This window comes from Pleurodeles waltl, chromosome 8 (assembly GCF_031143425.1).
Source record: "Pleurodeles waltl isolate 20211129_DDA chromosome 8, aPleWal1.hap1.20221129, whole genome shotgun sequence".
Lineage (NCBI taxonomy): Eukaryota > Metazoa > Chordata > Amphibia > Caudata > Salamandridae > Pleurodeles > Pleurodeles waltl.
In genome coordinates this window covers 74,160,979-74,185,849 of record NC_090447.1, presented here as the reverse complement: position 1 = coordinate 74,185,849, position 24,871 = coordinate 74,160,979, and the positions used below count along the sequence as shown (strand labels likewise).

The window sequence follows — 24,871 nt, the reverse complement described above, 5'->3', positions numbered from 1 at the left end:
CACTTTCTTATAGAGCTGCCCCTTAATCGCTAACTCCATGCCCGCGATCCCTATATCCTAAAACCACAACCTTATACAGATATCCCTTGCACTCCAAGCCCATGGCCCTATAACCCTAAACCTTCAACCCTATATCCTACCCCCATACTCTTTCATTCCTACGATCTTACCCATAAACCGGTACCTTATCTTCTAACCCTTCGCGCCTGGACGCTCACTGCCTGAGCCTTATACCTCAAAACGTAAACTAATTACAACTCTCAGCCCTACACCCTCAAACCTTTTTCCCATACCGTTAGCCCCTATATGTAACCCCAAACCTCTAATTCATTCACCCCTTTTACACTGTATTTGGGAATAAACACTTTGGGAAGTATCCCTTTTTCTAACAATTTATTTTTAGAACTAATAGAGAAGTGTTGCGTTTAAAAGTGTTACTTAGGAGATTTTGAGACTTTTCTAGCAATCTAAAACGAAATTTCATTCTGCTTTGCTGGGCAACAGTTCATTATCACATCATTAGTCTGTGGAATAATGGTAGGTGGTTGAGTGTTCTCAGTTTTGAATGCTGCCCGTCACCTCGGCGCCTCGCTGTTGCAGTATTCAGCATTTCCCCAGGCTCCTCTGTGTTTAACCTACCTCTTTCTAGGGGTGGCACATAGCTGGTTAGTGTTGGCCAGGTTTTTCTGGGCAAAGTTAACAGTCATGAAGTACTTCCTGTGTTATGTGTGGTAACTTCCTGTGGAATAAGGTTGTGTTCTATGAAAGTTAATGGTGTTTCAATAAATCCATACAGATCACAGCACGCATAAGGCTCCATGCTCTGTTTCCCACATTATTGGGGACACAGTCGGTAGACATCCTAAGCCCAAGTAGGAAACTGTGACATTTGTGGAGAAAAGGGAATTGGCAGGTGTTGCTCACCGCTTTGAATGATGTATGCTTGTTTGGATAGATGTGCTATGAGTCAGACAGACCTGTCAGAGACCTCTCATGGGCAGGCCCCAAACTCTGAAATTATTACACACACAAGTACTGTATTTTTACAATAAACTCATTATTTATTATGTATTGTTCTACTCAGCATGTAGGAACTACCAAAATAAATATCAAAAGCTCAGCAAAACAATGATTAGAGTTGGCATGAGATATACACCAATCATATTTCATTATACACCCCTACACCATTAGCCTAAAACTCTATATAGGTTACTGACTGCTGACCACATCTATTACTGGCTTTGAGTTCTATGCAGTCATGTATAGCCCCCATATACATTATGCTATTAGGCTAGAAGCTGGAGGTCCCTCTAGTAACCTGTCCATCTGGCTTGCCCAACCCCAAACAATGGTACATTTTATACATTTTTAACACATGGTGGGGTGGAGAGGGCTCCCTGCTCGGCTCTTGTACTTGTTGCAGAAGATAGACTTGGTTATAGTTTCAGGAATCTCATTGGAGATGCTTTATCTTCTTTGAGTCTGTTTTAGTTACACAAGGTCATTCTAAACTGAAATGCATCTCTAGCTACCATGAAATGCTAGATGCTGCAGAGGGTGGAACAATCCCTACTCTGGCCAGGTATTATCAGCAACAGAAAAGTATGTGGTAATCAAGCACATGCAGTTTTAATAGTCTGCATTTCTATCAAGCTCACATTAGCTCAGGCCTTGCACATGTACCTTCCCATTCACCATAATGCACAAAAAAGGTTCTGTTAATATACAGCAAGGCCTGTGTTGCAGCAACATTAACAAAACATTAAAAAGCATTCCCCCATGTCACTCTGAACATGTTGACCAACTCTTGTTTGAATCCGCAGTCTCCACCTCACTGTGACCCTGCCACTCGTGTCTTCTTGTACAGATTGCAGCCCATTTGTAGCAAAGGTGTTGAGAATTCAGGTTCTGGTCTTTTTTTTGGTTGGGGGTAGAGATTTGCACACTTTAGTTACCCAGGTATAGTGAGGATCTGTTAATTGAGGCTGTTGTTGCTAACTTGCACATCCTGTTCTAAGGATGTGCCTCGCAGAGTCCACCAGGGCACCTCACCAAAGCAAGGCTGTGTAAGGAGAAGGTAAGGTATAAGTAACTCATGCACTGAACCCAAATTTGCTTTTACACTTGAACTGTCTGAACATCAAATTGATGGACCGCAAGTAAGCCCGCAACATCTATACCAAAGGAAGAGGTGTGATGTTCCAATGGCCTGTGAGTCGCACAACTTCTTTTCATGTGTGGTCTTGGGATCCTGCAAGGACACCACGGCTGTGGGTTCCTTCACGCAGAACTGCCCTCTCTGCCGTGTTTTGGTTTTTCATACGGGCTGTGTAGTAGACTGACTGCAGCGAGCGTGGTTCTTCGTCTGCTACATGAGATGCAACAATTTCCTTCTCAGCACTAAGAATGTTTCCATGTTCCCCAAAATGTACACAATGGACCCACCGCTCAAGTGCCTACTAATGTAAACACCAGGCATCTCTCCAGCCATCCCCAATCAACCTTCACCCAACTTGCTCTCTTCCTGTGCTGTAATTAAAGCATGCCTCAATGGACCACCTAGAAAAGGGCTCTGACATACTGCGATCACTGAACGTCTGAGATTGTGGCTGCCATACCATGTCTTTTCAGCTAAATACTTATGAAAAGTGAATTTTGGGCCGCCGGGGTGAACTCTGGACATCAGTGTATGAGATGTCCACCTTCACCCACTGTCTATGGGTGGAGGAACCGATGGCCTAAGATTCCTATATAAAATGTTCATCTCCAGTCCTCCTAAATCCCACAACCTACACCTTTCTTAACCCAAGCATGTATCCTTTGCTCCGCTTCGTCTCTCAGATGTGCTCTTTGTGTAATGCTCCTGCATCGAGAAGGTCACAAAAGGCTAGCAGCCACATCTCTTCTAACGTAACGAGTCGGTGGAGATTGGGTTGGTGTGCAGATGGTAGACGTAAAGCGCAACGCTTGCTTGAGATTTCGTCTGCCTTGATTCTTTCCAGTGATGAGCAGTATTCACTCAGTCCTCATACTAAACATAATTTATCTTGAAAGCTATAACCCTGAGTTCCACTTGAAGTGACATTCTATGGTGTCATTATTAGATAACTGTCTCAGCCAATCAGGAAGGCAGCTTTTCCAAACAAATATCGAAGGCATATCATTCCATATTGTGGTGACTTTACAAACTTTACTTCTCAGTGGCTGGCAGGGTGCTCTCAAATGACGGTATCAAGGCCACTAACAGCTGTAAGGTATGGGTCGTGAAAGATATGGCCCCACAAAATTGTCTCATCTCAAAAGAACCGTGAAACACATCTGTTAATGACAGATTAGTGCATCGTGAAAGTGAAAGTATAGTAAACTTATAGTGTTTCAACTTGTAAACAATTGATCTATGTCATTCATACACTTTCCCCCAAAAAATAAGGCATCGATGTTCTGTTTTACCAGCTCTTAAGCTATCATCCCACCTGAGGGCCAGCTGTGCCAGGGGAGAAGTTGTACTGGTGTCCAATAAAAATATAACAAGGTGCAGACAATGACTAGAGTTTCAGCTTTCTTTAACTACAACAACAAAGGTGCCACCTTTGCTAAAAAACTAACAGGAATAATTAAAATATACGCGCAGAGTGTCTACAAAAAATTAAAAAGGTAAAGTTAGGAACGATTGGCGTCCTCTTCTTAAAATTAATGCTGCTGATGTCCCGACAAGGAATAGAAACCCCAACAAATTAGCTGGATATGAGCTCTGCAGCTAAAGCACTATCCAGGTGTCAACCCTGAATTAGCAATGCATTTTCCGCACAACCCTGGTAAACTTCTTCAGATCTTTCTCGCCTTTTTGCCATTTCCTCACCCAGGAGATGACCAGCCGATTATCTACCTTGTGCCCTAAAGCCAGAACGATGGCGCCTGGCTCCTTCATTTCTTCACAACTGCAAGTGTCGCCGTCTGTCAGCCATAGCACTGTCTTCTTCAGCTCTTCTTCTGTCCATCCCTCGTGCCGGTACAGGGTCCGGCTCCTGACCTCAGGGATCACCATCAGGTCTCCATCCAGGCTGGACACCACTCGGATGGTCATCTTCAAAGCTGGAGGCAAGAGACCACAAACAAGCACATCTGTATTAAAACCCTCCAGACACAGGGATAGCATACACACTGCTGATGATTTTATGCAATTGTATAGTCAATATCAATCAATTAATCAATCAATCACTTGTAAAGCGCGCCACTCACCCGTTAGGGTCTCAAGGCACTGGGGGGGGAGGGGGAAGGGTTGCTACTGCTCAAATAACCAGGTCTTGAGGCGTTTCCTGAAGGTCAGGAGGTCCTGGGTCAGTCGTAGGTCGACGGGGAGGGAGTTCCAGGTTTTGGCGGCATTCTCACAATATTTTGTATGTAGAAAATATCCCCCAGTGAGTGGCAATAATACCACATTTTAAAAGAAGGACCCAACAACATTCTCCAGTTGCAAAACAAAATTCTTTACCAGGTTAACCCACCATCATAAGAACAATCAAATATCTTTGGTGTAACAGGCTTTTTGAAGGGAAACCCTGGCATGCTGGTGGTAATTCTTGGCTAACTTTGTGCACCCATGATCTGATGGTGCCCACCCGTAAAATAATGCTGGTCTCTGGCATAATGGTTCCAATTCTCATAATGGTTCCAATTCTTAGCATACAGTGGGCATCCAAAGCTTAATGGTGCCTATTCCAAATATAACGCTGGGCTCTGGCACAATGGTAGTAATTGGGACATATTTTTGACTCTTGTGGCATGAACGGTCTCAGCCCCTTGTATGATGATGGCCCTTGCGTAATAATGCTACTTTTGACCTCTTGTGGATATCCATGGGACAGTGATGCCTACACGTGTTACACTGCTGCCTCAGCAGAAAAGTGTTACTTCTCCGCATACTGTGGGCTTTCATAATATGAGAGGTTGAGCCAAGGCCAAATGAATCCATGCATGGCAATAGTACACGCAGGCATTTGACGAAAATGGCAAATTGATGTATGTGCACCGAATACGCAACCACCAAAAATGACAAGCTGGCATTTCATGACAAAAGTGAGTTTATTTTTATGAATATTAAGCTATTCTTAAGAATAACAGAGTTTATTTTTTCCAAAATGTAAAGTGACAAGCTTAAGTTTAGGGACAAAATTACTGGATGTCCAAATAAATAACTTTAAATCAGTGAGCGAAGCTTTGGGGTTTAGTAAATTATAGGCAATGCAAAAATTCATGTTTTGAACTGCCTACATCGTTGTCTTTATCATCTCTAAATTTTTAGACATCCTTTGGGGAAATTTTGCTGGACAATATAATTGTTTTCCCACAACTAGCTAGCTAATCACAGGGGCACTTGCATGTTTTCAGGGACTCTACTCAATGTGCAGTGGGCCCAAGGTTTGGTGGTTGCCGCCGAGGTAGACTGAAGGAAATGCACCAAGAGATTCAAACTCTAATCCAAGAGGAATGGCAGGTGGTGTCTGATAATTAAAAAAAAAAAACAGAAACCCCACCCCATCTCTTGCTAATTCTCTTTCTTGCTATAGCATTGGTGGAGCTAGGGACTGGATCCTCTGGGTAAACAGGAGTATTTAAAGGCTGATGCCCCAACTGAATGAACTTTAAGACAGCAAAGGTGAAAGCCTCACTTGAATTACTGAGCAAAGCCCTCATTTTCCACCCAGTGGGAACTTAAATGAATTAAGTCCTGAATTAAAGGTCCAGTTTTCAGTTGGTAACAAATGGCATAGGGGGCTATACTTATAACTTTAAGTCAGCAAAGGGGAAAGCACCACTGATCTTTGAATATTTACCTTCACAATATTTTGGTAGTGAGCAGGCTCCCCACACTGAGGCCACTCAGGCTTTCATACCATCACCAAGTTTACATTAAATGCCTTCAGACGGAGATGAACCTCATCAGCCCTCATCAGTGCAAAAACCATGCTCTGCTCTCTTCCAAACAGAATGGTTCCCAAAATAACAAGTTAGTGGTTGACGCTTTTCCGCCAATGTCTCTGGAATCCATTTGTCTAGAACCATCAATTTTTTCTCATTTGCTTTGATTTACATAGTCACAAATATGTTGTTTTGTGGTTGTGCGGAGTCCTCGGTACACATGAAAACCTAAACAAACATTGGCCTCCAAAAAGGATGACAGTGGTTGACCAATGATTTACAGTGGGCCAGAATTTGGATCCCATGCCTTAGTGGGGGACTGTTGCTAAGGAGGGGAAAGGATTATTTATTTATCTGGGTTGGGGCATCTTTTCCTAACCCTGGGCATCAATTGTGCATGGCAGTGTGCACTGTGCAGCAGGGGTAGGCTATATTGAGAGTTTGGCAAGGCTCTGTGGGCACCCCTGCTGAACTTGGCCAAATGTCTCAGGCAGGCAATGGATGCCTGTGGCCTGTCTCTTCGACCAACCCATGCAATGTGTGGCCTTCAGCCGTGCACAATGAGGCTTGGATGAATGGGATGCTAGGGGCAGGTCCTAAGAGCAGGAATGTCTGCCGCAGGAGTCAACTAAAGAAGAGATTGGGTATATTATGTGCCATTCTGTTTTCTTGTCTTTCACCTTTCAGGCCCTTTTACAGCAAAACATCAAAGCCCTTGAGTGTAGGGATAACGTTTGTTTTTACTTGTGTGACACTAAGTGTTGGTCCGTATGGGTGCGCTTTTTCAATATTTCTGCAAATAGACACAGACCGATAAGTAGATTAGGCATTAAATAATTGGTCTGGATGAATTGCCACTGATCTCCTTAGGGACTCCAAGAGAACAAGACACAAGTTGACCTAGATAAGATCTTATGGAACCTTATTTCCCCCAGATCCCAATTGTTTTTATTCTTAACAAAGGCCCTCATAAAATTAAATAATCCATTTAGAGGTTCGTTTAGTTAATTTTAATTGTTGTTCTCACCATTTTGGTCATTCTACTCCACTCACATATTTAGTCCAGAAATGTCTACATTTGGCTGATTTTTTAATTTAAGGACCTCCTGCACAGAGCCTCCTTGAGGGGCCTGTTGTGCATTGCCGTGCCAGCCCAACGAGGGGCACAAACGTGACAGATATCCCGTCTGCCGTAATACAAGTTCCATTATATCCTATGGAACTTGTAAAACGGCGAGCGGGATATCCGTCGCACTTGTGAAGGAGTAACCCCTCCGCCAAGGTCGTAACCAGGCCCTATTCCTGCTTGGTGTTCAGTCATGGAATCACACTAAACAGCTGTTGGAGGATCTGGTTCCGGGAAATCGTTGAGTGATAGCTGTGGATGAAAGCCATCAGGATGTGTGTCATCAAGTATAAGTGCATGGGAACCGCTTACTTCTGCTCATAAGTCTTTGCAAGTTGTGATGAAGGAAGATAAAGCTGTCAGGGAGTTTCCATTGTACAGCTGTGTTTTTTATTTTCGTAATAACTTTGGCACTGTTCAACGAATCTCCATGAAATCTGTCCAGAAACCATAACTGGTGGATTTATTTGGTTTTTAGGTTTAGTTGGTATCCATAACTTCACACTAACTGTTTTCAAGTGAATTTTAGAGTTTATTTAAACATCCATTAAGGTGCTGTAACCAACCATAGCCACAACTTCACTTTAACTGTTTTATACAGTGCCATCCAGGCACAGAGAGTTGAAAGGGAGGGTGTCAAAAACCTTGTCATTCACATAGAAATGTTTGCTGTTCGCTATAGCAAAGTCTGCTGAACGGATTTACCCCAAACTTGGCATAAAACATGAACATCACTCAGAATAAGGCCTTTTTCTGATGTGATGGAAATCTGTTTGGTATGTTTTTGAAATAGTCATTTTATTAAAAGGTATAGGCAGGCACCAACGGTTAATAAGTTATATATCTTGAATGTTAGTTTGTGGAACCTTGGAAGGTCTGCGAAATTGGATGATCTGATTGGCTAACAGTAACTGGAAGTTTCTGTTGTGGTGGCCATACGGGATGCCTTTTCCAGCCTGTGTCCTGGAAAAGGGGTCAGCGATGGCTCAGAGGAGCATTCCTTGTCCCTAGCGACGTTGGGAAGGGTGTCAGAGGAGCAGTTACCACCCCCAAAAAGATAAAGAAAGGACTATTTTTGTTTTGGGATTCATGGACCCAGTGAGAGGTGAGCAGAGCATCATCTCAGACAGGGATGCCCAACTCCCTGTTTCCCCTGAAGTACACCCCCACTAAGGCCCTGGCCTCCCCATGTTCTGTACATGAGAAGCCTGGGCAGAGTTTTGTTTTTTAGCATCAGGCCAGGTCTAATACTGATGATAAAGTGTAAACAATTTAAAACTGAAAATCCACAATTATTGTTAAGGTCATACTAAAAAAGTCTAACTCCCCGCCATCACTTAGCTTGACATTGTGGAACATCTATTTGATTCCAGGGATTTTTTTATCCATTTTGAATTTTTGGACTTCAACTGTGTCGCTATCCGGAATCTGTCCTTGCCTCTCAGGGCTGGGAAGTTGTTTTGCCACGACCTACTGCCATGAAGAACTCATGTTCCAAAGATACCCATTTCTGAACGCCGTAAACCAGTTCACTTTCAATAATAGCCCCATCTATTGTGTGTCAAAATAGTGACATCAAAAACATTGTGCTACCAGAATATCATGGCCAAAATATCGAGGGCCAAAATATTGAGAAGGCAAGCGTGTATAAGTAAGTATAGATGTATTAATAACCCCACATCTACGTACCTTGAAGATGTGTACATTGCCAAGGTACATATATTTAAAGTACACCTTTGCACTTCCCTTCACAATATGTTGGTTCTCCATACTTTGCCCATGGGATTCTGGTCGCACGGTATTCCCGAGTTGACATTAGAGATGAACACCACCCCAATTACCTTTTTCTTAAGCAGTTTCTTTGTGCTCTTTGAGCATCTACCTTGTGAGACAGAGACTTCTCTCCATCCACAGCCTGCCTTTGAAACCAGATCAATTGAGCTGGAGCACCCGGGGGTGTAGTTTGGTCAGTAAGATTGGGGGCGAGTGAGCTTCACATTTCCCAACAATCACGCGTGCATATCTTGTTAACATACATTATCTGAGAAGCAGGACATGAGCGGGGGTTAAAGGGCCGGGGAAACTGGGAGCAGTGTGGATTGTTAGTAGTACTTAAAACAAAAGAGCCAACATTTTTAAAGAACTTCAGAACAGGGAGAAAGAGAGAGAGAGTAAAAATCCTAGATGAGACACCTCACCAACCCGACTTGAAGCAGCTGATCCCAACTATTTACTACATAATACATTTATTAGGGAGGTGTAACACCCAAAACACCCCCCTGAAACTACACCCCTGAGAGCACCTCACCATGAGAAGCATCCACCCTTAAGTGTTGCTCCAAAAATTTGTCAATAGTTTACTAATGAAAAGACAAATACCTTCAGAAGGCAGGATCACCAGAGAAGGAAAAGCCCTGCACATGTTGTGCTTGCAAAAGAGACATTGGGCCTGATTACAACTTTGGAGGACGGTGTTAATCCGTCCCAAATGTGACGGATATACCACCTACTGTATTACGAGTCCATTATATCCTATGGAACTCGTAATACGGTGGGCAGGATATCCGTCACATTTGAGACGGATTAACACCATCCTCCAAAGTTGTAATCAGGCCCATTGTTTCCATGAGCTGACCTTGGACTATTATGATTACTTGTTTAAAAAAACACACTGCATGGTAGAGTAACAATCCACTTCTGCTCTTGCAAGCCAGGTACCATCCAATCACTTGTTGACTGAATCTTTGCCTTTGACAATGTACAGCGCTTATGCTGTACAAGCACCACATACACACATACAAAATTGCATGTATTGTTCCGTATCATCCTTATTTCTCTGCCTGTAAATGGCAAAGTCCATTTCTTTTATTTAATTATCGGGCTTCTTGCACAGTAAATCCACCTAGTATTTGTTTATCTTCTTGGAAATGTTTCTTGGCACTACGCGATGCCCCTTTCATAAATGTGCATATGTCCTATTGTGTTGTCAGTGTCTACCAAGGGCATGTTCTGCTGACTGCAAACCAACACCTTAAAAATTAGAACCCACTCGCTGCTAAGAACAGTCTTAGGCGGACTAACCAGACAATGAATATGCTCACAGAAGAACCATTTATGACATTCAGAAATATGTGGGCTACTCACCAAAATCCTTGGCACAGAAGTTTTCCAGAAACTCCTTCTCATTTTCTCCTCGGTTTATGCAGGCAGCACATGGGTTATCTGGTCGGGGAGAAATATACGCAATTTAGCAAGATCCAAATGCAGTTCCACACATGTTGAAGGCAAGGTGGTACCTCAATGATGGCTCTGACTCCCACGGGCATTGGCTAGATGGGTATGGCTTCGGAGAATGTCCAACCATGGCAAAACCAGAACAAGCATTTGCAATGCAATGGGTATCGCGTTTGCTCGAGTTAGAGCTATTAGTGTTGCAAAATCCTAACTGGACTTTTCTTGCCACATAAATTGAAAATGAAAAATAAAACAGTTTCACATAAGCGAGCTGATTCAAAGTGCCATGGCATGAGCGTGAAGGAGAGACACAAAAAAGGAAAAGTTTGCTCACAGTCAAACGTATCGGCAAAAGTGCAATTAGCCATGTAACGGGGTCGGTGTCCTAGGCGGTAACAAAACTGCCCCAAGGCGGGACAAATGTAAAGCATTTATCAATGATAACAAAGGATTTTTGAAGGGCGAGCCCATGAACGAGTGATAGTGATGGGCATGAGGTGGGCCTGTTTAAAAGCCCAAATAGATAACAACACATTGGAAAAGCAACACTTACGCGCTGCTATGCTCGACCTAAAAATTAGAGAATTTGAAGAACATGGGGGGAACAACCTGATTTGCTGACTGCACAGACATCAGTACAGTTGAATAGCTTAAATCTGCCAAACCGGTCCTTCATGTATCCCTGTATACAGGCCTGCATATCCGATGAGCTCTTTCTCCCAAGTCACATCCTCATACCCCCCCAAGGAAGCAGAGGCCTCACAGTGCTCCCCGATGAGAACTCACCAGGAAGCACACAACCAGTTTGTGGCCATTTCTTCACTCTGGGGCACTTTGGCATTTCAGAAGGTGCGGCACCTGCTTCTGTGGACCCCACTGCATGGACGACAAGTTTTTTGGTCCTGCATTCGCAAAAGGGCATCCGTCATTGCATGGAGTAGCCACATGCAAATGACATAAATACTTGAGACCATATACATGCTCCATATATATGCTCCATATAACTGAAGCAAGCACGCAGGCAAGAGGTTCTTGGAGACAGACTCAGGGTCAGAATATAAGGTCCCTTTTGTGAGGTCTGTTAACCCGTCCCCTGCTCCTCTGGGGTCTGTGAGACGTAGCAGGAGCCACGTAATGAGGCTCCAGATGTGCACTATCCAGGAAGTGGCACACATGTAGTATGATTCCCGGATGTCCTTTGAAAAGAGATATGGACGAAATGCTCGAGCGCAACCAAATTGTGCATCGGTCCAGGGTGGGACCATAGTCTTTAACAAAGGAAGGCCAGACTGCTGTTGCATGTACACGCGACAGGGCACCAGGCACCGTGCCATCAGCAGCTGCACCAGCCCACTTAGGGAGAGCACTGGAGGACTCCATCAGGGTTTGTGGCACCTAAGATCAGACAGCCACTTATGCATTCATCTGTGTCTCTTCTGTGTGGCCTCATCACCTGTGCTAACTTGGAGACATAGTGCAGGGGGCAGAGCTTTGTTTGTTGGTGCACGTGGGCCCAAACCAGGGCCACACGTCACTGATCCATCCCCTGGTGCACGTGGCACCAAACCAGGGCCACACGTCACTGATCCATCCCCTGGTGCACGTGACACCAAACCAGGGCCACACGTCACTGATCCATCCCCTGGTGCACGTGACACCAAACCAGGGCCACACGTCACTGATCCATCCCCTGGTGCACGTGGCACCAAACCAGGGCCACACGTCACTGATCCATCCCCTGGTGCACGTGGCACCAAACCAGGGCCACACGTCACTGATCCATCCCCTGGTGCACGTGGCACCAAACCAGGGCCACACGTCACTGATCCATCCCCTGGTGCACGTGGCACCAAACCAGGGCCACACGTCACTGATCCATCCCCTGGTGCACGTGACACCAAACCAGGGCCACACGTCACTGATCCATTCCCTGGTGCACGTGACACCAAACCAGGGCCACACGTCACTGATCCATTCCCTGGTGCACGTGACACCAAACCAGGGCCACACGTCACTGATCCATCCCCTGGTGCACGTGACACCAAACCAGGGCCACACGCCACTGATCCATCCCCTGGTGCACGTGACACCAAACCAGGGCCACACATCACTGATCCATCCCCTGGTGCACCTGGCACCAAACCAGGGCCACACATCACTGGTCCATCCCCTGGTGCCGAGAGCTCAAGTTGTCCAATGTCAGGTGAGTACTCACCCCACTTCTTGCCTGTTTGGGTTCAAGGTGGTGGATCTGATGTCACTCTTTTTGAGGTGGACATGGTATTGCACCCTCCTGTCCTGTCACTCATTTAACGCTGCCCCCCATTGCAGTGCACACGCCTGAAGACGCCCAGAGCAGACCCATCTAATGGCATAAATCCTGAAGTCAGAATACTAGACCGCACAGGCTGTGAGAATTAAGATGCACTTGCAATCGCGTTACTGTTGTACAATGTCAGATGTTCGACTTTTAGTTTACATGATGGGAAAGCTGTAAGAGTCATTGGCTGTCCCCAGTAGGTGGTGTCTGTTTCAGGAATTGTTAGTGAAGTTGTACTCCTGCAGCTAGTGAATAGCAGGGCTGAGGTGAACGGTGCCTCTGAGAGGCCCAGGGCGGTCCCAGCCCCTTTCCTCCTTTCAGGCCTCTGCCCAAAATACCATCTATCTGTGCAGCTTTAAATATAAAAAGTATCTAAGTCCGAGGCGGTCAGAAGACATCCGGCGGTCTCCAGCAGAACCACAGGTAGGTTCTTGGGGTTGGGAGGAGCTGGCAATGGGCCTCACTGAAGTCTAATGATTAAAGAGTCCACTTAGCAGTTATTTGGAGGTTCAGACCCTTGTTCAACCCCCATAGTTTGTCGAGGGCAGGTTTCTGTTTTAGGCCTCTGACACAATGCACTTCAATAGAGTACAAGCTGGCAGCATTGCAGTGTTGAGGAGCCCCCCAGGGCAGCATTTGAAGGATGAGAGTCGCGTTAAATTCCACCACCATGTGGCTACAGGTAGACAGGTAAAAGGCTGTGGCAGACAGGGTAAAAAAGACTCTCATGGTCTTGCTTGATATTCCCCGGGGTCGTGGAGGGAGGGGGCTTAAAGGCTGTTGCTGACTGCTGGGAGCGAACATTCTGTATGTGTTCTGCACATGATGCGCCTCAGATCACACTGTGCGCCCGTTGCTTCTATTACTTGCTAACTGAGGTGTCCTTTAAAAACAGCAGCTAGCACAGGCTCGAGGGGGTCGCTGACGCTGATTCTATCCGCAAACCTATCTGAAATATATAAAACTGCACAATCACCACTGAAAACACATTATGTGGACCCACACACCATCTGTACGGAACTTGTTACCCCCAGGTGTCCGATGATATGGATGGAAATGCTTAGGATCCGGCGTGCATCCCGAGCCAACAATAACAAGTTAGAACTTTTTAATGACTTGAGTCAAGAGAAACAACCTTTTCAGATGCGAGGGGCCTACACCAGCACACACCTTGGGTACACACAGCAGTGCAGACCTGGCACACCCTGAAGGCACATGGCTGTGAGGGAACACGGTTTCTGTCAGCTGATCAATAGCATTGTTTAGTTTGAAGCACAAGTCGGTTTTATCAACCAGTCAAAGCATCATGTCTCATTTAGAAATGGGCTTAGGCTGCTCCCAGGTGTGCTTTTTCATGAAGCCAATATAACCGATAACAGAATCACATTTTGACCCACCGCTAGTTCAACTCAAGTCAATGGAGGTAAAGTGTGATGAGATACCTCTCTAACAGAAACTGGCAAAGCCAATAGGTCTGGCATTTAGTCCAGACCTCTGTCTTTGCCAATGCTTGTTTTAGTTTGTCATAGTTTTTGTAAAGTTGTGTTAGTAGAGGGACTCGCCACTATTTGAAAAAAAAATGACTAAGACCAAAAATATTTTTGGATGTCAAAAAAGAAATGCTGCTATAGTAGCCTTTGGCATTAAGGGAACTACTTTTTAGTGCATGTGCTCATTGTGAAGGAACAGCAGCATCCTGTCAATTACAGTGAGGTCCGCCAATGGGTGAAGTGGGCTGACCCACTGCCCCCTGCTGCATGCTGTAGTAGTTGGAAGAAAACTGTAATGGACACAACAACAGAACAATATCTGAAAAGGACTGGCTGGAGGCCCCTATAGGGAAGTATATTAGATCTATACATTTAGTAAAACCAAAAGGTCTTGGCTAATGCCAGACCTAAACAAGGCGGTAACCAAACTGCCCCAAGGAGGGACAAATGTAAAGCATTTACCAATGATAACAAAGGATTTTTGAAAGACAAGCCCACGAACGAGTGATAGTGATCGGCTTGCAGTGGGCGTGATCAAAAGCCCACAGATAGATTACAACACGTCACAGCGCTTGCGCGCTCGACCTAAAAAGGGGTAACTGATGATTCATGCTTACAAATGTATATTTGTAATTTGCCCCCTGGAGGCCGCTGGACATGATGGTGATAACAGGCAGAATTCCCTATGTGGCCACTGACTGGCAGGTACCAATCACACTGGCACGAAATCATTGCTCTGTCGAGGAGTGGCCCCGGCATGTGACATTGTCCTGCACATATATGTAATGGCCCCGGCACATCTGTCCTGGTCTATACTCTGCGCCTGTCCCACTCCAAACAGGGCACACTTTGGAAGGGAAGAGTCTGTCCCGCCTCTGAGTGAGGCCAAACCTTGAACAGGGTGGAGGCAGAGACGTCCTAAGGCTGGGGAAAGCGGGCTCAGGTCTAGGACCCCAGCTTTTCGGGGGGGCCCTGACAGAGCCAGGTCTGCTCTGCCGAGTCCTGCTCTGATGACCTTGAATAATTCTTCAAAATGTTGTTTTGAATACCGTTTTCCTTTAATTTATTTGTAATGTGAGTGATGTGAGTCTACTACAGACACTTTGCAGAGAAAAGCTGTGTTTATGTTTCATGCAACGTCATTAGAAAAAGTTTCTTTTAGAGCAAAACAGAACCTCACGTAGATAAAACGGGAGGGGGACACAGAGATTATTTGCAATAATTTGAGTGAGCTGCTGCTGTGTTGCAATACTGAATACACACGTCACTATACCCGAACATTAGATGTAAACAAATTTAGGGCCTGATTCACAAAGGTAAGTTTACACTTTTGTGTAAGTTTACGATTGTTTGCTATTCACAACGGGATTTACGAGTAGTATATTTACAAGTGGAGTCTATGTGCGGAGAACCCACACTCATAAATAAATCCCTTTGTGAATACCAAACAAAACGTAAACTTACACAAAAGTGTAACTATACCTTTGTGAATCAGGCCCCCAGAAGTTGGACCGGTGTGCCTGTGCGCTGTCAGTGACCTGGCCAAAGAGGGCATGGAAGAGCTAAAACTGGATCATACATTCAAAGCTGGTCTGAACTGGGTACCCCAAATATGTTTGACTCAGGGCCCCCAAAATCCTTAAGATGTCCCAGAGTGGAGGACACCGCTCCCTGTTGGCACCAGGAGACGCTTGAGGTTTCTTAGGGATGGAAGGTGCTGGCTCTCAGCCACCAAGCTGCCTGTACCATTCCAGGCACAAATTATACTACTGATGATACAATGACATATTGCTCGTGTGGTTAATGCACAACACACACTGAACTTCCTGTTGGGGCCAACAGAGGAGACGCTATTATTAGCCATCTCAATGGCACTCCTTTTATCAAACGTGGAAAGATGAAAGGCTGCTTTGGCTTGTCCACATCAGTGGCCTGCAGATTAGCCTCAGATTCTTTGCAGACGCCACTGCCCCCCCCCCTGAGATCATCCTAGATCTAGTGGAATCCACCACCCAATGCACCACCAGGGGGTATACTTTAATGCTGGGAACAGGTTAAGATTTGTAGAGACACAACTAAGGGGTCATGTCTCATTCCCCCTGTTTATAAGAACATGAGAAGAGTGTGAAGAGCAGAAGAGGGCTTTACAACAACACCCTCTATGCCCCAAGTCCTTCCAGTGGACTCTAGCGGGGGAACACCCACCTGGAAGAGGCACCAGACACTGGATCCTTCTGCATTTTGTTTGGTGGGAGATAACCCTTTAGTGCCACCCTCCAATGTTACCTCTACTTGCCCTTACCATTTTGACATTCTGTCAATCAAAAGCAACCGTCCCGCCCTCACTCACCGTTCCTCGCCACTGACATCTGGTCCTCAGAGTCGGCCGTGGGGATGCAAAGCTCGTTCCCTGGTGGAAATTGACTGCAGTTGAACATGTCTGGCCAGGGGAAGCCAAAGGCTGCCATGACAGGCATGCATCCATCCCGCACCTCCTCGCAGAGCATCCTGCAGGGGAAGACGGGCACGTCCAGCTCACTGATGCAGACCGGCGCGAAGAGAGAGCACAGGAACTTCTTGGTGTCTTTGTGACACTGCTTGGAGAGCAGGGGCACCCAGGAGCCCGCCTGCTGGGTGGCCTCCTTCAGGGTGTCGTGGCCGAGGAGGTTGGGCAGCCTCATCTCGTTGTACCCCACGCCGTGGCAAAGGTTCATGCTGCTGGGGATGGCCTTGCAGCTGGTCTTCCTGGTACTGAGCTGCGTCAGGATGAAAGGGAACATGTGGGCCGGTGCCACCATGGAGCCCAGGACCAGGAAAGAGAAGGCAGTCAGAAGACCCATCATGAGACGCTTCTGGTGTCTCTACAGTCAATGGTGCCAATGAAACCAAAGACCCTGAATGGCCAGGTACCCGAAGGTCACCACTCCAAGTGCCTTCAAAATAAAAGTGCTTTCCGGTCAAGGGCAGTTTTATAGAGAGTTGGAAGCCTGACTCATGGCAGGGTCCCTAAGTCAATAGTTGCTGTTCTTCTCTGGAGGTTGACACAAGGTCTTCTCTGGGTCCAGGCCAGATGGCTGAAGTTGTACCTGTCGCCCTATCGTCTCAACATACAGAGGGGACACCCCTATTCCAAGCATAGGACCGATGTTGGTGGCATCCTCTGCAGCAAACACCACCTTCTTCAGTTCCTGTTCTCTTCCACTCGTAGTCAACGCGATCTAAGTGAGCTAAAGAGAGGGTCCGATATTGTTACCGACTTGTTGCGATTCCAGTTATAATGTAGCATGGGCGTCACATCCAGCACACACCATCAACCACTGACCGGCTTAGGTTTTGGGCAACTGTCCATCTTAGATATCTGTCCACAAAAAAAGTGTGAGGCAGCTCTCTTCTTCCTCTCTTCAAAATGTTCTCCAATAATGTTTCTCTTTCGCAGTCTCCAAAATTTCCTCCAATGATTTACTTTTTTTGCTTCAAAAGCAGTTTCTTCCTTTTCTCCTCTCTTGAAAATCTCCTCAAATGCTGTCTATTTCAGTTTGTAAAGATTTAAAGACAGAGTCATTACTTGCGGTCGCTGTCTCCAAATTCGCCCTCGATGGTCCCCTGAATGTCGTGTCTGGGGCTAAAATGCAGAGTTCGACTTCTTGGAAAGCCCCTTCCCTCGCTCTGCACCTGGGCCGGGGGCTACCTCGCCTGGGGCTGGAGGGAGGTCTGAGCTTTTCAGAGACAGGCTCCCCCCTGTGCTCTCCTCCAGGCGCGGGAGGGGCAGGGCATGGCTCCCGGCCCACAGCCGGGCCCTGGGGGCTCTCACGGGCCGGGGATCAGCTATTCAGCAGCTTTCAGGCCAGTCGGAGTCGCAACAGGCTGCCCTGGCTCCCCTCTCTTGGCAGTGCCCCCACATATTCCGAAAAAGAAGCCTGTTGTTCGGGCCGAGTGGCTCCCTGGGGGCCGGTGCGCACCTGGCCCCTGCGCCTGATGTTTAGGCTACGGAGGGGTGCGGGCTGTCTGGGGCTTACCAGCAGGAATCCCGGGCTTATGAGGGGCTGTAAACCCGGGGTGTAATTACACCTCTCCCACAGAGCTGCCCTCCAGCCCAGGGCCCTGGTCCATCCCCCCACAAGCAGCTGCTGAGAAGCGGCCTGAAACACAGCTGAGAACGCACAAATCCACCCCCGAGCCCACTGCCCCGCTGTATAGTTTATTCTCCGGCTTTGGCCCCGGTGGAGGTTAAGAAAAAAGACAAAAGCATTTTTGTTGCACGTGAAAAATAAACAAGTGGGTCTAAAATGCTGCCGAGAGCGCACAAATCTTCACCCCTGAGTCCACTCCCTCTCTATACATTTAATTCTCGGACCTAGGCTCCCGAGGACGTTAAGAAAAACGCAAAAACATTTTGTTGCACGTGAAAAATAAACTTATGTGGGTAAAACGGCGAGGCGAGCAGACAGTGGCCACCCTGTGCTCCGCCGTGGACCAGGCCCAGGGGACTCTCCGGTGCCCTCAATGGGCACTGCTGTTCTACAGGGGACGTGAGCTCAGGGGTGCACTGCGAGGGGCTGGCATCTCTGAGGCAGAGACGCTTTAAGGCACAGGGGCTCTGGGCCAGGGGCCCCTCATAGTGCCGGCTCTGTCCTGCAGCCCTGCCCTGATGACCTGGAATAATTCTTCAACAGCTCTGCTGAGAATCATTCACAGCAGCTGCAAGAGGCTTGTAAGTGACTGTGGCCATTCTGTCCGACCCCGGGAGAGGAAAGGGGAATAGAGGCTGCCGGGATTCCTTTAAAATATGAGAATAACATCTCTTCACTTCCAATTACTTGTCAGTTTCCAGATTGATGACAGAAGAATCCGTGTGACTCATGTAAGGATGCCCGAGCCATTTTGTTAAACATGCCCTCACCAGTCTGCACAGGCAGGGCATGGCACATGAAAGCCATGGCTTGAAAACAGAGCCCGATAGGGACCCGTTTCGATGCCCTGTTTTTAAAAGTGCCAGTGGTCAGCGGCGGCAGCACCCGGCCCACTCAAAGCCTTGCCCTGCTCTGAGCAGCCCCACAAAGAAGCTGTGCCCAGGCCAGGGCTCCCTGATGTAAACTGAAGTGTCCTTCCAATCCACCCACCTCTTGTACCCCCACACTTTCTAAGTTGGCACACTGGCCAAGTTGGTGACACCAGGGATGCTGGTTAAGCAAGTGGGTTTTACACAGAACTGAATGACTGGTTAGGCACAACTAATCCCTTGCACTCAGTCATCTCTTCGTCTTCACAGTACTTGCTCTTGATGTAAGTACCAACATTTCAATTTCACAATGTGAAGAAAGCTTTTTAGGACCCTGACATACTACCTTGCTATTGCAGCTCTTAGCCCCTCCCACTTGCCCAGCCCTTGGCAGTGTGATGGATCCTGGTCCCCATATCCTTAACTTATCTCTTTCCCCATTGGACACTGAGATTAGTGGGTACGGTGGCCTCTCGCCATTCCTGGCGATTTATTGCTATTTATGTAGAAACTCCCTTTTGGTGCTGCAGCCTTCCCCGTATCGCTCATGCCTGGTAAGTCTTCCGTGCCCGGCCTTCTCGGTGGCCAGACATCTTCTGTTGTTTGTTCTCCACTTCCACAAGCAGCTGAGAACCCGTCTCCTTAAGAAACACCTTCTTAAAGGATTCCGTAAGATGCTAATTCACCCCCGAAGAGTTTCCGCTGCCTCTGCTTTTCATCCCAGTTGCAGGACTGCTTCTCTCCTTGCTACCTCACCCTTCCCCTTTCCAATGTGCATCGTACATCCCCACCCTTGATGCTGGTTCATTTGCTCTCTCCTTCCAACTCCCTTTCTTCTGCTCTATCAGTGGTTAATTTGAGCTGGTGGTTTCCGGTGCTAGACATCAATCAATCAATCAATCAATCAATTTGTAAAGCGCGCTATGTACCCGTGAGGGTTTCAAGGCGCTGGGGTGGGGGGGAGGGTGCTGCTACTGCTCGAAGAGCCAAGTCTTGAGAAGTTTTCGGAAGGGAAGAAGGTCCTGGGTCTGTCTTAGTTCAGACGGGAGGCTGTTCCAGGTCTTGGCAGCGAAGTAAGAGAACGATCTGCCGCCGGAGGATCTGCACTGGATGCAGGGGATGGAGGCGAGGGCAAGGTTGGCGGAGCGGAGTTGCCGGGTGGGGGTGTAAAAGCTGAGTCTGCTGTTCAGGTAGGTCGGTCCGGTGTTGTGGAGTGCTTTGTGTGCGTGGGTGAGGAGCTTGAAGGTGATCCTCTTGTTGACGGGGAGCCAGTGAAGATCTCTTAGGTGGGGGGTGATGTGGCAGTGGCGGGGGATGTTGAGAATGAGTCGGGCAGAGGCGTTTTTTGGATGCGTTGGAGGCGTTGGAGGAGTTTGGATGAGATACCAGTGTAGAGGGCGTTGCCATAGTCGAGTCTGCTGCTGACGAGGGCCTGGGTTACTGTTTTCCTTGGTTCTGTTGGGATCCATTTGTAAACTCTGCGAAGCATGCGGATGGTGTTGTAGCAGGAGGAGGAGATGGTACTGACCTGCTTTGACATGGAGAGTGAGGAGTTGAGGGTGAAGCCGAGGTTTCGTGCGCTGTCGGTGGGTGTCGGTGGGGGACCCAGCGTGGACGGCCACCACGAGTTGTCCCAGGCGGAGGGGGTGCGCCCAAAGATGAGGACCTCTGTTTTGTCCGAGTTCAGTTTTAGCCGGCTGTCTCTCATCCAGTCGGCAATGGCTTTTAGTCCCTCGTGGAGGTTGGTTTTGGTGGTGTGTGGTTCCTTGGTGAGGGAGAGGATGAGTTGGGTGTCGTCGGCGTAGGAGATGATGTTGAGGTTGTGCTGACGGGCTACTTGTGCAAGGGGGGCCATGTAGATGTTGAACAGCCTCGGGCTGAGGGATGAGCCCTGGGGTACGCCGCAGATGATGTTGAAGGCTTTGGATTGGTATGGGGGAGGCGGACTCTTAGGGTTCTGCCGGCGAGGAAGGATGCGGTCCATTCGAGGGCCTGGTCCTGGATTCCTGCTGCGTGGAGGCGAGATTTTAGGGTGTGCTGACAGACGGTGTCAAAGCCTGTTGATAGGTCTAGGAGAATGAGGGCTGATGTTTCTCCATTGTTGAGGTGGCTTCTGATGTCGTCTGTGGCGGCGAGGAGGGCAGTTTCGGTGCTGTGGTTGCGTCTGAAGCCGGACTGGGAGGGGTCGATGATGTTGTCTTCGAGGTACCGAGTGAGCTGAGTGTTGACGATTTTCTCGATGACCTTCGCCGGGAAAGGGAGCAGAGAGATGGGCCGGAAGTTTTTCAGGTCCTTGGGGTCCGCCTTTGGTTTCTTGAGAAGGGCGTTGATTTTGGCGTGTTTCCAGCTGTCCGGAATCTTGCAGTTTCGAAGGAGATGTTGATGGCTTTCCGTAGGTGTGGTGCGATGGCTGTGTCTGCTTTGTTGAAGATGTGGTGTGGGCAGGGGTCTGATGGTGATCCGGAGTGGATGGAGTTCATGGTCTTGCGGGTTTCACCGTCGCTGATGTTGGTCCAGGAGGTCAGTCGGCTGGAGCGGGTGGAGCTCGTGGTGGGTGGGGTAGGAGCGTCCGGAGTGTGAGGGGAGTTGAAGCTGTCGTGGATGTCCGTGATTTTTTGGTGGAAGGCGGTTGCTAGGGCGTCGCATAGTTCTTGGGAGGGGGTGATGTCGTTGACAGTGGCGTTTGGGTTGGAAAGTTCTTTTACAATGCTGAAAAGTTCTTTGCAGTCGTGAGCGTTGTTTTGTAGGCGGGTTTTGAAGGAGGATCTTTTTGCTAGCCTGATGAGTTGGTGGTGTTTGTGTGTGGCATCCTTGAGTGCCGTGTGGTTGTCTGGAGTGCGTTCGAGTAGCCATATTTGCTATATACTCAGCACTTAATTGTCAACACCAGCACTTATGGCAGTATGCCACAGGGTAGCACTGTCTAATTTATAGTAGAGCACAACAAGTATTTTTAAAATAAATATAAATAACACATGAGTAATACCTGCTGCCCAAGCCATTCTTATAGATTTAGGGACAAGGTATTGTGTGAATTGTCACACTGATACGAGTGTGATGGTCAGTAGTGGCGTTAGCATGGCATTGGCAGTGAAGGCAGAGGCAAGGGGTGGTGCACACTACAGTGAACTCCTAATGAGGTCCATGGCCCTCTTTTTTTAATAAATTATGCACTGCGAACTGCCCGCTGTAAACCCCACAGCTCACATTGCTACTTTGCAGCTAGGGTCATGCTGTATAAGTCACTGACACTCATTTGCTCTTCTCTCTGATCACTGCAATTCTTCCCATGGACTCTTCCAGAGCTCTTGACTTCTTGTGGGGCCCGTTCAAGTACAGGTGACTGGGGTACAATTCCTGGTGCTAAGTCCTCGTTGCCTTGGTGGACCCATTGGCAAAAGATTGTCTTTACATGCCCCTTTTGATCAAAGCCTCTAGGCGCTATATTTCATGCCTTTTTTCATGTGCAGAAGAGGTAATCGTTCAGGAAGGGAGGGGGATAACCAGACAGATTTGTGTCTTCATCACACTTCATATTGTTCCTTTCACCTCACACTCCATGGGGAGATCTGTACGCTCCATGGGGAGATTTTCCTTAGTGGCCTCCTAAACCTTCACACTCTACCCTTTGAAGGTTTCAGCCCAGGGTGTGTGTGCTAGCATTGTTACTATCTTCTCAGTTTGGACATATATGACATGGCATGTCTTATCACCAAGACTCCTATTCCCCTGTGTGAGACAACAGATGAAAGGAAGTTGAGACCTAAGCCACGACTAAGCATGGGAAACAAGGAGGAAGTCGATGACTGTAGGACTCTCCGTGGACGAAGCAAGCAAAGGTTGGTGAGGGTTGACATTTGTTGCTAAGAATGATTAGGCTGAAAATCAGAGGGAAAAGGGCAGGCAGACCAGAGACGAAGATGGGAACTCTACAGCCAAGAGGAGCAGAGGCACCCAGAAGTAGCACAGGAGGATTTGAAGCCTGGTGTCTTAATGGAGCACTCATTTCAACATTGAGGGATGGAAATGACATACCGGTCTGTGGAGTAGCTTAGTCGGTGTCACACTGGTAGGAAAGAAATATGCATGCATGAGTGGAGGGCTGCTGCTGGGTGCTCACAAGAGCACCTCAAGGCATGAAGATGGTGTTTTGCAGTTCCCTCCGCCATTGCTCACACGGATGGCCACTTCTATTCATTATCAGCAGCTGCCCCCTAGGAGGTCAATATCAACATACACGGCCCAAACAGACACCCCGCTGACTCCCCTTGCTCTACAGGCCTGCCGATCTCAGCCTTGAAGATCACTGACATGGTGCTCAAGGAAGGGCCATGCTCTTCTCTGGCCATTACCTCTGCACGTGCCCCTGAGAGCTTCAGGGTCCTGGTTTCAGGGCTTTATCATTCATTGGATTCAGTAACTAAAAACATTCTAAAAACTCAAGCAAGAGTTCCTCTAGGGACTCCAAATAGCCCCAGGTTTGAGGGAAACATTAGGCTGCTGCCCCTCTGCACCTGACAAGTCACCGCATCTAACGATTATGGAATCCCTCAAGTATAAGAATCCAGAATCCTATGGGAGTCCCAGAACAGAGAGTGAATGCTATCCTTTGAACACCAAGTCCCATATTTATACTTTTTTTAGCACCGCATTTGCGTCGTTTTGTGACGCAAAATCAGCACAAACTTACAAAATACAATAGCATTTTGTAAGTTTGCGCCGATTTTGCGTAAAACATATGACGCAAATGCAGTGCTATAAAAGTATAAATATGGGCCCAAGTTTGAAAGCACACCCAGTCTTGACTCAAGGCTCTCCTGGAACCTGCACTGACACAGCCACCTCTTTGGTCAAGCCCTTTCTCTCCAGTCCTTACCACTCAGTCCAAACTGAAAGCCGGTTTTATGGGAAAGACCAGCCACCTGAGCAAAGAGGCAGCCAGGCTTAGAATCCAAGGTGGAGCCTTTGCTAACAACCGAGAAGCAGGGACCTGGTCTTTGGGACCTAAAACCTGCACTCAATGTCAGCACAAAGGGGTTAAAAGGAACAAGAGTGAATCTATAGTGAAGCTCCTTGGTGTAAAACAAGAAAAGTACACTGTTCCAGTTAGGAAAAAAGACAGCAACTAAGGGAGGGTCCTATTTTAGGAGCAAAAACCTCACACACCCAAATAGGTGTCATGCTTCATCATCGGAGTTGCTCCTCATCAGACTGGCGCTGCAATGTCTGACGGGCACCACCCCAGATGGGGGGGCTCTTTGCCGGAGTTCTTGTCTGAGATGATGCCAAGACCCTAAGTGTGTGCATAAAGTAAGGAGATCAAGAAAAAGAAATCTAAAATTGACTCACTGAACCTCAAAGAAGAGTCTATTTAATAAGAATGTGTGGGTCAGAGGCCAAGATTAAAATCATAAGAGTGAAAAAGAGTTAATGGTCAATCACTCTAGGATTGGGGTGGGGAATTTCCACGCCATCCCCCATAAAGGTCAACATGTTTCGCGTCTCCCAGAGGCCCAAACTGTTGCGCCGCGCAGCGCGTTCTCAAGACGCGGCGCGCCCCGAGTCTTCTTTGTACAGCGCGAGGCCCCAGATATTATTTTGGGCCTCGCTCTGCCTTCTGTTGTGTCCCTGTTCTCCCCTGACCCCTCCTTACCTGTTTCTTTTTCTTTCTTCTTCTTCTTTTTCTTCTTTGCTTTTCGAGGCATTTTTCTGTCCTTTCTTTATGTCTTTCCCCCTTCCCATGTTACCTTTTTCTTCCCAGCATTCCTTGGTCCCTATTTTCT

At 47.5% G+C, this 24,871-nt stretch overlaps 1 protein-coding gene across 1 annotated transcript; it reads right to left on the bottom strand.

Annotated features, from left to right (window-relative positions):
• Positions 1–1,038: 1,038 nt before the first annotated feature.
• Positions 1,039–17,950, bottom strand: LOC138249725 (secreted frizzled-related protein 2-like). Its single transcript, XM_069203758.1, has 3 exons — positions 16,440–17,950; positions 10,190–10,267; positions 1,039–4,092 (listed from the first exon to the last, which is right to left on the bottom strand). Exons 1-3 carry the CDS (start codon positions 16,930–16,932, stop codon positions 3,788–3,790), a joined length of 876 nt encoding a protein of 291 aa, XP_069059859.1. The 5' UTR covers positions 16,933–17,950; the 3' UTR covers positions 1,039–3,787.
• Between the last annotated feature and the right edge of the window lie 6,921 nt (positions 17,951–24,871).

Excerpts from the sequence above, each read along its gene's own strand:
- LOC138249725 (XM_069203758.1), bottom strand. The coding sequence starts at position 16,932 with ATGATGGGTCTTCTGACTGCCTTCTCTTTCCTGGTCCTGGGCTCCATG. Across the intron at positions 10,268-16,439 it reads GATGTCAGTGGCGAGGAACG|ATAACCCATGTGCTGCCTGC; the intron begins GTGAGTGAGGGC and ends CTCCCCGACCAG. Across the intron at positions 4,093-10,189 it reads CTTCTGTGCCAAGGATTTTG|CTTTGAAGATGACCATCCGA; the intron begins GTGAGTAGCCCA and ends TCTTGCCTCCAG.